Source organism: Dendropsophus ebraccatus, chromosome 8, assembly GCF_027789765.1.
Source record: "Dendropsophus ebraccatus isolate aDenEbr1 chromosome 8, aDenEbr1.pat, whole genome shotgun sequence".
Lineage (NCBI taxonomy): Eukaryota > Metazoa > Chordata > Amphibia > Anura > Hylidae > Dendropsophus > Dendropsophus ebraccatus.
Genome location: NC_091461.1, coordinates 101630298 through 101644113, shown reverse-complemented (window position 1 = coordinate 101644113; position 13816 = coordinate 101630298). Strand labels below are relative to the sequence as shown.

General features: G+C 43.9%; 1 protein-coding gene across 5 annotated transcripts in view; it reads left to right on the top strand.

Annotated features, from left to right (window-relative positions):
* The window catches only part of ST3GAL3 (ST3 beta-galactoside alpha-2,3-sialyltransferase 3), a 184037-nt gene that overhangs the window by 52248 nt on the left and 117973 nt on the right, over nucleotides 1-13816 (top strand). For 3 of the 5 annotated variants that reach the window (XM_069981268.1, XM_069981267.1, XM_069981270.1), the window contains exon 3: nucleotides 11477-11524. The exons of the other annotated variants lie outside the window; for them this stretch is intronic. In XM_069981268.1, the coding sequence (XP_069837369.1) occupies nucleotides 11477-11524 (48 nt within the window). The remainder of the gene's footprint in view (nucleotides 1-11476; nucleotides 11525-13816) is intronic. 5 annotated transcript variants of the gene reach the window in all.

The window sequence follows — 13816 nt, the reverse complement described above, 5'->3', positions numbered from 1 at the left end:
TGTCCGTGCTCTTACAATGTGCTACAATTTTTGCAATGCCAGGAGCTACTGTACTGTCGCGCTATTGTGCTGACACACTGCGTCAGTACAGTAGCATGGAAATTTAAGTTCCTGAGCTCCTGGCATCATCGGCTACGAACTCCGTTCTGTAGCACATTTTTCATATTTAGGCAACGTGTGATTACCCTCTAAGGGGTGTGTAAACTGTTCACCACCAATCGCCATTGGTATGAGAGGTGAATGTTGGCTATGAAGGTGCATACTGACATACTACAGTGGAGCAGCTCACATGCAAAATAAATCGAGTGGCTATCAAATGTCCAATACATTGATTGATCCTACTACTTATGGGGCTACAGAGAAGATGAATGGTTCCTGCACCTTTGAAAAACAAAGTTGTATCAGCAGAAAGGCTCCAATTTTCACAGCAGTATTGGGATTGCACCTCCACTGGTTGGTGATGGGTTGTCTTTTCTGATGACTCATGTTTTTTGCTTTATCAATGGACATTGGTGCTTCAGACGAGGAACAGAAAACAAACATACCTCAGCCATCGCTGGAAGAACACAAGCTGGTGGTGGCAGCGTTATAGTTTGGGGAATTATGGTTTTGTGGGATTCTCTGGGCCACTCATCCATGTAGAAGGTGATCTTATCTGGGTATAAATGCATCCTTGCAGATATCGTACACCCAAACATCCTGATTGTCTTCCCTGGGGTAGATGAGAACTTCCAGCAAGACAATGTGACATGCCACACGGCCAGAAATGTCCGACATTGATTGGAAGAGCATGTCCAAGACTTCCAAATACTATCCTGGCCCCCTAATTCTCCAGACATGGCTTCAAATACCAGTGACAACCCGCCAGGACTTTAAAGGAAAAGTCCGGGAAAATTTTGTATGAAAGTATTGTATTGCCCCCCAGAAGTTATACAAATCACCAATACACACTTATTACGGGAAATTAACATAAAGTGCTTTTTTCCCTGCACCTTCTACTGCATCAAGGCTTCACTTTCTAAATAAAAATGGTGATGTCACTTCCTGGATAAAATGGTGATGTCACGACCCGACTCCCAGAGCTGTGCGGGCTGTGGCTGCTGGAGAGGATGATGGCAGAGAGATGCTCAGTGTCCCCCCAGTGCCCTGTGTCCCTCAGTGACCCCCTGCCATCATCCTCTCCAGCAGCCACAGCCCGCACAGCTCTGAGAGTCGGGTCGTGACATCACCATGTTATCCAGGAAGTGAAGCCTTGATGCAGTAGTAAGTGCAGGGAAAAAGCACTTTATAAGCATTTCACGTAATACAATACTTTATTAAATATTTTTGCTGGACTTCTCCTTTAAGTTACTCCCGGCCTGTCTGCCTGCTGTCAGTCCTGCACATGTTGGTTACTCTGGATATTAGCTGATGGTTATAAAAATGGGCACTGTGTATATGTAACAGGAATCTGTTGTCCTACTATATAGCCTCTTCCGTTAAGATTATGCAAAGTTTATCCAGTCACCAGGAAACTGTTCGGTAGCAGCAGTACACACACAATATAAGTCAACAACTTTAGCATGCGGATGCCTGTTTTTCCTGGATTGTGGTCGGTTGTATCTGTGGCGCTCCTTTTAAGAAAGGCAGCGTGCCTGAACAGAGTCGACACGTTTTATGTGATCTGATATAAATCACCTGGCAATATAATTGAAGACTATGACACAATCTGCTCCAGATGTGAACACCTACACTTCCCCCTGCTTTGCCAGTTTTGTCTAGAATCATAAGACATATTGCACAGGTTAGTTATTTCAATGTTCCTTCGTGTGAACGTTGGGCTGGTGAAATCAGCATGCAATACATTAGCATTACTATATTGGGTAAGATTTGTGTACATTTGCATTTGGGCTTAGACTTCTCCAGTGGCTATTGTCATTTCCAAAAACTTTGCATAAATCCATAGTACAAGCCAAAATAAGAAACTTTATATTTATTGTTATATGAGAATAATGTATTTTAAACTCCTCACTCTGCCTAATAAACTGTTTAAATACTGTTACTGTTTATATAAATACTGGATTCAGAGCTTACACTGCTCAGTATTGTCTTATAATGTTGAGAAGTAGAGAAATAAGTCCAGCACTCACTGATATATGCCGCAAAACAATTAAGCTTATTGTGGACATCAATGGCTGGACCAGGGAATAGTGGATGGGTAGCGTACAGGCGGACTCCCTGAGCAACGGATCGTTTCGTGCCTGGCACGCTTCTTCCGGCCAGGAGTGAGCAAAAAGAGCCGAATGCTATACTCTGTTCTCTCTAGCGGATCCGTAGAGAATGAATGGAGCTGACCCGCGGTCTGATTCATAATGGAGGAGTTGGGTTAGCAATAGAAAGATCCCCGGGGGCGCACAAAAAGCCCCACACACACACACACACACACACAGATTTCATACTTGTCCGCTATCCTGTGGACAAATATTTAAATCGCAAAACCCCTTTAACTTATCCTTTAACACAACATGACTCATAAAAAAATCAGAAAATACAAAAGATTGCTATAGGAAGTAAGGATGCGGCCTCATCTGGGAAACACAGTTCAGTTCTGGGCAGAGGTTCATACAAAGTTTTCCCTGGAGCTGGAAACGGTACAAATAAGTGAGAAAACTGATAAGGGGCGTGAAGAATCTTTCTTATGAGGAAAGATTTAAGAATTGAGTGTATTTAGATGTGTAAGGGGGTGGGCACTACTAATTTGTGTTAGTATATAAATGGCCCATACAGAAAATATGATGAAAACTTGTCCTGTGTAAAACCCTTGAGGTTCGCTCATCTCTATTATTCTACTTGAATAAAGTTTACCTGTGTTAGATTAGATGGCAGTACCACTTTAGCCTTGCGGGTGAAGCGGCATCAGACAATGAAATCTATAGAGCAACATCATTTGTGTCACAAGTGGCCTGTAAAGTAAACTCCACCCAGGCGTAATAAAGCGAGAATGAGAACTTTTTGGACTAGTCCCATGTGGATTCATTAGCCGCCTTTTTGTTTTATGTTTTTGAGACACATTGGCAGAAAATGTAACAAGTATTCCTTAGAAGCGTTTTATGATTTGGGATACAGTGCGTCCTTTGTTGCGCTGAAGATGGAGGAGATCTGTATGGCCGGAGCTGGGTCAAAGGACAAATAGTGGAGACATTTTTCTGTGCCTGGTTAAGAAGCATCTACTGTCACCATTTCAGGTCAGGAGATGTTAGACGTCTCTGTTAATCTTTAGTTTGACTTTATTAGTGGGATAAACCTGGGATGATCCTGATTTTTTTTTCCTGTGTAATGCATATTGTATGTTATACATCTCCTATAGATGTTTTATTTAAATTTGTATAAATCTTAGTTTAGTGAGCTCCCCCTATTGGTGACTAATGGTACCCAAAATTTTATCATGCAGTTCTACTGTAATGAAGTTAAAGGGGTTGTCCAGCGAAAAAAAAAAATTCTTTCAAATCAACTGGTGTCAGAAAGTTTTATAGTTTAGTAATTTTACTTTTATTTAAAAATCTCAAGTCTTCCTATACCTATAAGCTACTATATATCCTGCAGGAAGGGGTGTTTTATTTACATTCAGACACAGTGCTCTCTGCTGACATCTCTGGCCAAGACAGGAACTGTCCAGAGCAGTAGCAAATCCCCATAGTAAACCTCTCCTGCTCTGGACAGTTCCTGTTTCGGCCAGAGATGTCAGCAGAGAGCACTGTGTCTGAATGTGGATAAAAAACACTTCCTGCTGGACAACCCCTCAGCTGGAGATTTAGAGCTTTGCATCTGTTCTAACCTTTTAACACAATCATTGTATTTGACATACAATAGCTCATCCTTTGTGAGGAACATGTATGACCCAGGCTTAGGAAATGAGCCAGTTTCATAAGTGGCAGGTGCTGGGTGGGTATTTCCCACCCTGGTACTAGAGGGGCGTGTCCTATTGGCTTTTTTTAATGAAACATTAGTAGGTTCTCAAAAAAGGGAGGACACCATACTCTTTAATAAAAAACAAAACAACAAAACAAAAAAAACACATGTAGGAGTCACCCATGTCTTATAACCAGCCATTCAAAAAACCAAACGGCAGCAGGTTAGTATTACCAGGATGGAAAGGGCAATTGACCTCTCCCTGCCTAATAATACCAGCCTGTTACTGCCTTCGATCCAGAGCGCCATTATTTTGATTCTTCGGGGCTGCTTGTACCTGGCTCTTCCCAGTTAGTGATAGCCATTTTACAGGCTAACAATTAGCCCCATCTTAGTAATGTAGGAGAACAATCCACGTGGGAGCAACGGAACAAAGTACCCAGCTCTTCGGATCAGCGCAGCGCTGAACATACCTTTCTAAGGAAAAAAAAACCCACAACAAAAGCAGTTCATTCTCGTCATATGTCATCAAATACTTTTGTTTTGCGGGCTCCTCAAAATAGGTGAAAGCAAAGTTTCATAACCCGCTGCATTTTCTATCCTCACTCTATAAAACCTTCCACTCCCGGCACTCGCGGCTCTGCAGGCCTCTCACAGCTAGTGCTATCACAATGTTTATTGTCTATGTGAGTTGTAAAGGCTCAAGATGTTTTCCAAGGCACATTACGAGGTTGCGGTCTGCACTCACGAGATACACAGGGAGGGATTTTCTTTTAATTTTTTTTATTTTTTATTACCCAATCTGTTATCAGGAGACTTGGGTTTCGGGGCTCTGAGTATGGATTGTGTCTGTTGTCTTTCCAGTAGGGTGGGCACAGACCCAAGATTTCTGTGAGAAAACATGAAAAAATCCAAATACTTTCTGGGAAGAACGACAAGACGGATGATCTCAGTCATTACTTGCCTATTGGCATCTACTATGAAAAATACAGATTTCACATGTCTGGTGACGTGTGCGGGAGGATTTCATGTAGCAGATAATGATAATTCTTAACATCATCAAGACTGTTTTGGTGTAAGCGCATACGTGAATTTCACGGGTGATGCCTGTCCCATGTGACCCTCTGCATGTCCGCAGCATTCAAGAGTTCATTGCCCATATGGCAAATTTAAAGCTAAACACCCCACAGAAAATAGTTGCCTAATAGAGATGAGCGAACCTGGAGCATGCTCGAGTCGATCCGAACCCGAACTTTCGGCATTAGATTATCGGTGGCTGCTGAAGTTGGATAAAGCCCTAAGGCTATGTGGAAATCATGGATATAGTCATTGGCTGTATCCATGTTTTCCACACAACCTTAGAGCTTTATCCAAGTTCAGCAACCCCAGCTAATCAAATACCGAACGTTCGGGTTCGCTCATCTCTATTGCCTAACTTTTTCAAAATTAAAAGTCAATTTGGTATTTGCAGTAATCAGTGTCAGCAGATAGGGAACGCTCTAATCTAATATCTGTCATTCAGCCACTAGAGAAATCTGTTCAGAGACACAGTTTAAGTTCTGCACGGTTGAGATCTCAAATCTTCCAGCATACCCTGCTTGATCAGTGTCTGCTTGTATTTTGCTTTTGTGATTTGCATTCTAAGAAGTGTCATCATTGCATTAGGCTATGAAAATTCTTCAGTTATTTGGCATGGTACTAGACCTTGTATATCCAGACAGACCGTCTAGATCAGTAATGGCGAACCTTTTAGAGACCAAGTGCCCAAACTGCAACCTAAAACCTACTAATGTATTTCGGATCCTGAGGACAACGTCGGATTTGGTGGTCTATGTTCTTCATTGGCAGATTTGTTTTTTTAATAAGATGGTCAACGAGGGGTGTGGGGGTGTTATTTCGATAAAAAGAAATGATCACTGATGTCTTTTATTGCTCACTTTACAGGCTTAGTAGTGAAAGCCGTTTTAAGCATGGTATCCCTTACTAAGCAGGGGCTTAGGGCCCTATTACACGGGACAATTATCGTGCGAAAAATCGTTAAATCGTTCAAATTTAAACGATAATCATTCTGTGTAATTGCAGGCAAGGATCGAAAAACCAATCGTATGTCGTTAGTCGTTGATTTAGATCTGAACCTAAAATGATCGTTAATCGTTCGCTGTAATTCGACGTTCCTTCACGCAAGTTCCGCATTTTTTCACTAATCGTTCAGTGTAATTGCACATTGTTCATTGTTTTGGTGGGATCAGAAGGAATAAACGATCTTAGTAACGATTGCAATAACGATCGTAACTAACGATTATCGTTCTGTGTAATATGGTGAACGATTTCAGGTTAACAATAAACAATCTCGTTTGCGATCGTTTATCGTTAGTCGTTAATCCCAGGGGTACTGGGAAGATCCAGGTACAAGTAGACCAGGACCATAAAAAAATTGTGCTCTTGGTCTGAGGTGGCAGCAGGCTAGTATTATGCTGAGAAGCACCAAAATAAATGGCCCTTCCCACCCTTGTATTACTAGGCTGATGCTGTCTGTTTTTTTTTTACCTGACTGGTTATGAAACTGAGCATGTCCTACTCGTTTTTTTTATTTATTTATATTAAACAGTATTGGGTTCTCAATAGAGGGAACATGCCGTACTGTTTAATTTAATTGGGCCGGACAAAATATGCTCAGTGTTCTTTCCCCAGAAGAGTTAAGTGGTGATGCACAGCACCGCCACTTAACTTGTAGGCTGAGCAGGAGGCATAGATTGTATACCTTCTGCTTAGCCCACTCAGAAAAAAAAGTTTTAGGCTCTTGAGTGGAAAACCCTATACAGAGCAGGGACTTTTGTCATAATGACGGGTTTCCACGCTCTACTACAATGGCTACAACTAAACCCCCCCTCGATCCCCTAGCTACCAAGTCTAAACCTTAAATACTTCCTTTTCTTACCTAGCCCATGCCCCTGCTACAGGAGACCAGCCCATCAAAATTGGTGTTGCACTGCTGGGGCACTGGGATGGGTAAGTGTAGCTTCTTTATTATGTTCCCATTTCAGAAAATGATTCTTTGTTTGAATCAAGTTTTTATGTTAAACATATTTTTTTAGGATTTTATTGTGTATTTTTTCTAATTTTTCCATTTTACTATTATACTACTTTTATCTGAAATCTTGCAATTTTCAGTCTGGTTACATGCTTAAAACTAAGCTGAGACTGCTTGTTCTGTATATGATAAGGAGGAGGCTGCTGGACAGTTGTACAGTGAAAGGTTATACCAGTAGATAGAGAAAACAGTATGAGCTCAGCCTCCCCCCATCCCTCTGAATGACCTACGGACAGGTGGCAGAGGTCACAGAGCATGCCTATCCCATACGAAGAGCAGTTATAGGAACATCACCTGAACAGGAGTATTTTCCCTTGGTCTTTGGTGCAGTTGTTAGTGATCTGATGTTACATCACCACCTTAGTTCTTCTAAATTCTCTATAGGGAAGCATCTGTGCGGCATCTGTCTAAACTCGCCTGTTTTTGTTGTATTTTCCCCCCCCTTCGCTTTAGCTTTCTACCAAAGTCATCTCTGTAATCACAACAGCAAAAGTCAAGAGGGGATTCAGTAAAAATAGTTTTAATATGAAAATGAAATTCTTATTAAAAGAGTTTTAATTTGTGTCTGTAAATCGGCTGTGTTCCCAGGATACAGGGCTTATGTATTACTGAGGGATCACACGCTAAATGAAGACCATTCCTGCAGTCTTAGTGGAGAGGCTCGGGCTGGTGCACCAGGCGCTTCATGCTGGAAGATAAGATTGGGAAGTAACTGATCCTTACATTCAGCGATCCTTATAAGTATATCAGGCATCTCCTTATAAGCAGATAGCAGTGGTCCGCACGCTGTTACCTTATCTACTGTACACAGAGCCAGACTCATATTAGAGGCATTTTCCACCATTTAAGGTTGAATCTTCCGAGTAGATCAGCAGGTACATGAACGCTTCTGGTTATTCCAGGGATTTAGTGGAAACTGAGAACATATTTAAAATTAGGCTTTATTTACAGAAGAGTGGACAAGCCCTTAAAGGGGTATTTCCATCTGGGGGAGTTATGTCCTATCCACAGTATGCACAGGATAGGGCACAATTCAAGGAAGGAGTACTCCGGCAATAATCTTTTTCTTTAAACTCAACTGGTTTCAGAAAGTTATACAGATTTGTAATTTACTTCTATTTAAGAATATTTAAAGGGGACCTGTCACCATGGCTTCCGGGGTGAAACCCGCCCGACCCCCCCGTGGAGCCCCTTATACTTACCCCTTCCTCAAAGTCCCTGTCCCTGACCCCCTCCCACCGCCGAGAAATCCCCGTCAGAAGCCGTGCGCGCGCTCAACAGAGATGAGTCCGACACCCTTAGAGAATGACTGCTCCTGTCATTCTCTATGGGCGTCTGACTCCTCTCTGGTGAGCGCACGCACAGCTTCTGACGGAGATTTCTCAGCGGTGGGACGGGGTTCAGGACCGGGACTTCGAGAGGGGGATAAGTAAAAGGGGGCTCCACCGGGGGGTCGGGCGGGCTTCACCCCAAAAGCCGCGGTGACAGGTCCCCTTTAAATATTTAAAAGTGTGGCCGCTAGGGATCCCATTGATCTCAAAAACAATGACCCCAAAATCCCCACAGAGCCGCTGCTCTGTTCATTTGACAAGAGAGAATGCATGGAACTGCTGCGGCATGCACTTGTGTCCTGCGGTTCTATTCTGAAATAATTTCGGGGGCCCCATTCTTGAGTTTACAGTGACCCCCATGATCTTAGTTATGCCCTATTCTGTGCATACTCTGGCTAGGGCATAAATACCCCATCTGGGGGGGAAAGTCACTGGATGGACTCATAGCCGTTGTAATTGGTTGTTGAGATTGATGACTTGGTCAGTTTTGCTTGTTACCTCAATGAATTCTCATGCTGTGTATCATGCCTGATGGGAGATGGGAATATTCTGGGCCTCAGCTACAATGTGTGCAGTGATGGAATCATAATGATGTGTACTTTGGCTTCATATAAAGTGATCAGTAGTGGAGGCTGGACGATCATTGGATGTGTCCGTGGGGTCCGCAGGGCCCTCCTTGCTTGTCGGGATGCTAAATTACACATGAAATATCTCGGCTATCACCTGTGTATAGGAATGATATCGGTCCCGAAGCTCAGATATTGCGCTACAATGAGGATTAAGAGAATTGACCACACATGCACTCGGCTGTTCCTATCTTTCCCATTCTGTTCATTTGCATCAACGTAACGGGACGATTATTCTCCTGACAGACTGGGGTCTCGGGGGAAGGACCCTTACCTATCAGACATGTATGGCATTTCCTATGAGTAACACTTTAACTTCTGTATTGTGATACTTTGTGCCCTACTTCCTCAACATTTAAAACGGGTAGGGAACCTTGTCTCTCCAGCTGTGGCAAAACTACAACTCCCATTATGCCTGGGCAGCCAAAGCTAATTCCGCTCTGAGTTTTCCACCCGATTGCTCAGTGCCTTAAGGTCCATTTACACAGAAAGATTATGTGAGAGATTATCTGCCAAAGATTTGAAGCCAAAGCCAGAAACAGACTATAAATTGAGATCAGGTCATAAAGGAAAGCCTGTGATTTCTCCTCTTTTCAAATCCATTGCTGGCTTTCAAATCTTTGGCAGATAATCTGTCAGATAATCTTTCTGTGTAAATGGACCCTTAGTACTTAATTAAGCTTGTCCTCATTCGTTGACAACAAGCATATATCTTAGAAATCATCCATAAAGTATATTAGAGAGTTGTAGAACGTTCCGTTATACCAGCGCTCTCCTTACCCAGGACTGGACTATCCCTTTAATACAACGTTCTTCACCTTTAATGACCACGATGAGATATTTATATCAGGTTTATGTTCGCAGCTCATAAATCTCAGGCAATCTGCGGCTTCATTTTGGGATTATTTATATTGCTATGTTTAGAAGCCTTTGAGGGTATTTTTATGATTAAGCAAATAAATAAAGAACATGAAAATGATTTGGATCTGGGGTGCAGGTGAGGGATCGCTCATCCTTGCCTGTGGGACCCCAAATTTACAGAGTGTAGTGCATTATGGGGGCTCTAGTCCATGGCCTGACCCCACTCAGTAAACCAGCGCTGATCTTGTAGCTCGCCATTGGTTAACAGAGACTTTATACAGCTTGAGACTGGGCAGACAATCGCTGGATCATTGATTTGACCCTTTGTTGCATCCAGTCATCGGCCGCACATCCCCTATTATATTGGGACAGTGAAAACATCCTGATAAGTGTACAAACCAGCGACTGATCACTGGCCCTATTACACATGGTAATATCATTGTATCTGTCGCCCCGTGTAATAGGGCCCTAGGTTCTTCCTTCTGGAGGAGAGCAGATGTGTTTTCCCTATGGCACAATGCCTGAAAAATAAGTCTCCATTTACCAAGTAAGTCTCCAATAAGAATCTATACCGCCTGTGAAACAAGTGCTTCATAGAGATCATAAAATGTTATAGCTGTGCCGTATGACAAATGCTGTTGCTGTTCCTTCTTAGTGATGGAGTATATGGGCAGATTATAATTTGGAGAATTGGAGGAGTGAAGCAATGGGCCGGTGCCTTCGGCTTGTGTTATTGTTACATTAGAGGCTTACAGTGGTATATATGTATATAATTAGTATTCCTGTGTGAACATGGCTTTACAAATCCTGGGAAACAGGCTCCCCATGTGACTAGACATTTCCCATTGGCACCTAACTTTCTAGGTTTTTGTCCCTTGATGTCTATAGCCCTATTGCACGGGGTGATGTAGAGAGCAAGCAAGCGCTTACCTGTCAAGTCATTGCTCGCTTCCCCCTTCTTTCTCCTGCCCGCTGCTGGCGCTATTACACGTGCTGACAGCGAGTGGGGAGGAGCAGGTGAGAGCCGGGGCGGGGCGCTGCCCGGGTGGTCGTCTGATCGTCCGGGCAGCCCATAGATATCGGAGGTCTCCTGCCGCCACTCCTCTTAAACGGAGTGACGGCAACCAACAGATCGTTTACAGGCTGATCATTGGCGTTTCAGCCTGTTGAAAGACAACGATCAGCCGATATGCACGTCCGCTGATCGTTGTCCTCTATTACACAAAACGATTATCGGCCGTAACGGTCGGTATCGGCCAAATACAGCCAATAATCGCTTTGTCTAATAGGGCCTTATGTCATAGGGTCTGACTGGTTACTGAATTTGTCCATGTGCCTAATAATAGGGTGGAATTTAGAGATGAGCGAACCTCGAGCATGCTCGAGTCGATCCGAACCCGAACTTTCGGCATTTGATTAGCGTTGGCTGTGGAAGTTGGATAAAGCCCTAAGGCTATATGGAAATCATGGATATAGTCATGGGCTGTATCCATGTTTTCCAGACAACCTTAGAGCTTTATCCAAGTTCTGCAGCCACCGCTAATCAAATGCCGAAAGTTCGGGTTCGGATCGACTCGAACCCGAACCCGGTTCGCTCATCTCTAGTAGAATTCTCATAGAAATAGCTTTGTTGTTTAATAAAAAGGAAAAAGGATTGAACTTGTCCTCTTGTATTACAGATTCAGTGCTCCACGCCTTTGACTCCGTTGGACACAGTTTAGGCCCAGGTACAATCCCCCCCCACCCATCCAGCTCTCCTCCCCACTTCCTGTCTGCACAACCTCTCCTGTTTCTACCACAAAGCTAAAACGCCTTTTTCCTTGCATACAGCAGCCATGTTGGGAGGCATTGAGCGTTGCTTTCAGATGCAGAGACCCTCAGCCGACCAGCACTAATGCGATGGTCTGGGGCCGCCAGAGAATGTATTTCAGGTCAGATAGTACAAAGTCTAGGAGAACAGATGAACTTCATGAAGAAGATGAGGCAACATCTTGAAAGCGTGAGATCCCTTCGCTGGCGGTGCTGCGGGTGGAAGCTGTGTGCGGACCTCTTGCATGTGTGGCTTGTTTTATTTTATCCCTTTTTTATTATTTTTAGCAGGAGATGGTCCAGTGATAATAACGTTTGTATCAGATAATCATTTGATTTCCTGGCAGGGCTGGAATTTTACGCTTCACAGTGAAATGTGCCATTGTTTCGAGCTGAAATTTCAATATTGGCAGATTCAGAGCTGAGATTATTTCAAGTGGAACAACTTTCCTGGACGTGAAGGGAGTCATTGTGAAAACTCCTAAAAATTAGATAGAACAGTACCTGATACCAGACAGAGTCCTTAAGGTGGCCATACATTCTTCACAGCTCATTCAGCCGCAACTATTCATTACAACTTCCATCTACACAGGCACATTTAGCTGAGCCAGACCCCTCTGTCCCCTCCAGATACCTCCATCCCCTCCTCACCACTTGGTCCCCTCCAGACTTCTCTGTCCACTCCAGACCCCACTGTCCCCCTCCAGATTCCTCTGTCCAATTCAGACCCCTCTGTCCCCTCCCGATTCCTCTGTCCTCTCCAGACCCTTCTGTTCCCTCTAGAGTTCCCTTACAAACCCATCTCTGTCAGACTCCTCTGCCTCCTGCAGCCCCCCCCCCCCAACTCCTCTGTTTCCCCCTAAGCTCATATGTTCCCTCCAGACTCCTCTGGCCCTTCCAGTCCCCCCCCCCTCGACTACTCTCCTCCCTCCATACTCCTCCCCCACCTTGATTCCTCTGTTCCCTCGAGATATATATAATTAAGGGAGTTTGGGGTTTGGAATCTTTCAGTTCTCCAGTCAGATGAATTTGGGGCAGATTGTTAAACACTCCTCAATTTTCTGTTATAAATTCATTGGGTTTTTTTCCCTCCCATTTTCAAGATTTGTGCTTGCTTTAAAGGAGAACTTTGGGCTGGGGTGATTTTTGGCAGATTGCTGGGGAGGGGGAGGATGAAAGAAGTAACATGCGCTCACCTCCTCTGCTCCAGCACTGGTGCTTGTACCTCGCGGGTATCCTCCAGTCCCAGGCCACTTTGGGTCTTGGTGGGGACCTGGGGCAGGACATGTTAGGCCCACTTAGCCAGTCAGCAGGGAGACAGGACCTGGTACAGACACTGAGGGGCTGAGGGGCCTAACACGTCATGTCCCAGGTCCCCACTCAGACCCAGAAGCGTCTGGGACCGGAGCTGTGGGATACCTACACCAGTGCTGGAGCAGGGAGGTGAGAGCGTGTTACTTCTTTAACCCTTCCCAGCACTCTGCCAAAAATCTGCAAACAGAGAGCTTGAAAATGGTCATGAGTTTAAGAAAGTAATTATTCAAGGATTTTTAAAGTGCCCAATCCCCAATCTCTATACGATATGAGAATAACACTAACTAAGTGAACCCCTTAGCCATGCACATTTAGGGCAAGTCCATTTCTTTATGTTGTTCCACTTTAAATAACTCAAAGCAATGTAAGAGATGCCTGCCTGGTCACTTCCATATCTTGAGGATTTTAAGTTGATCTACTTTTTTATAAGATAACCCCATTGCCATGAGTGCAGAGTTAAACATAATGTCAGGTTTTCACCACATTTGGTTTCTTGCCTTCCAACATGCCAGATGTTTGTCTCTCCGATGCTTCTCTGCATTTTTCGGCTTTTGCTGTATTCCCTGGCTCCTGCCCTTCGAGGTCCAATCCTTTCTTGCTTTACCGGCATTGCTATGTCTTAGTTACGATACAGTCTTGTAGCATGTGTGATCTCTTGGGGCATTCCCGCCATGAGCTTTTTTTGCTCCATTTGAGCTTTTTCTGCTGTAATGTTTCATTTTCCAGAGTCCTGTATAGTGTCAGGCCATCCTGAGCTTGTCACTATGTGTGGAGATGGTGTTCGGTCACTGGCGTCCACCAAGAGCCATTGTGAAGGTTCATATGGATGCAATAGAAGAATGAGTGGATTTAGTTGCCTGGATTGTGTGTGGTGCATTAGTGCATACGTTGACTAG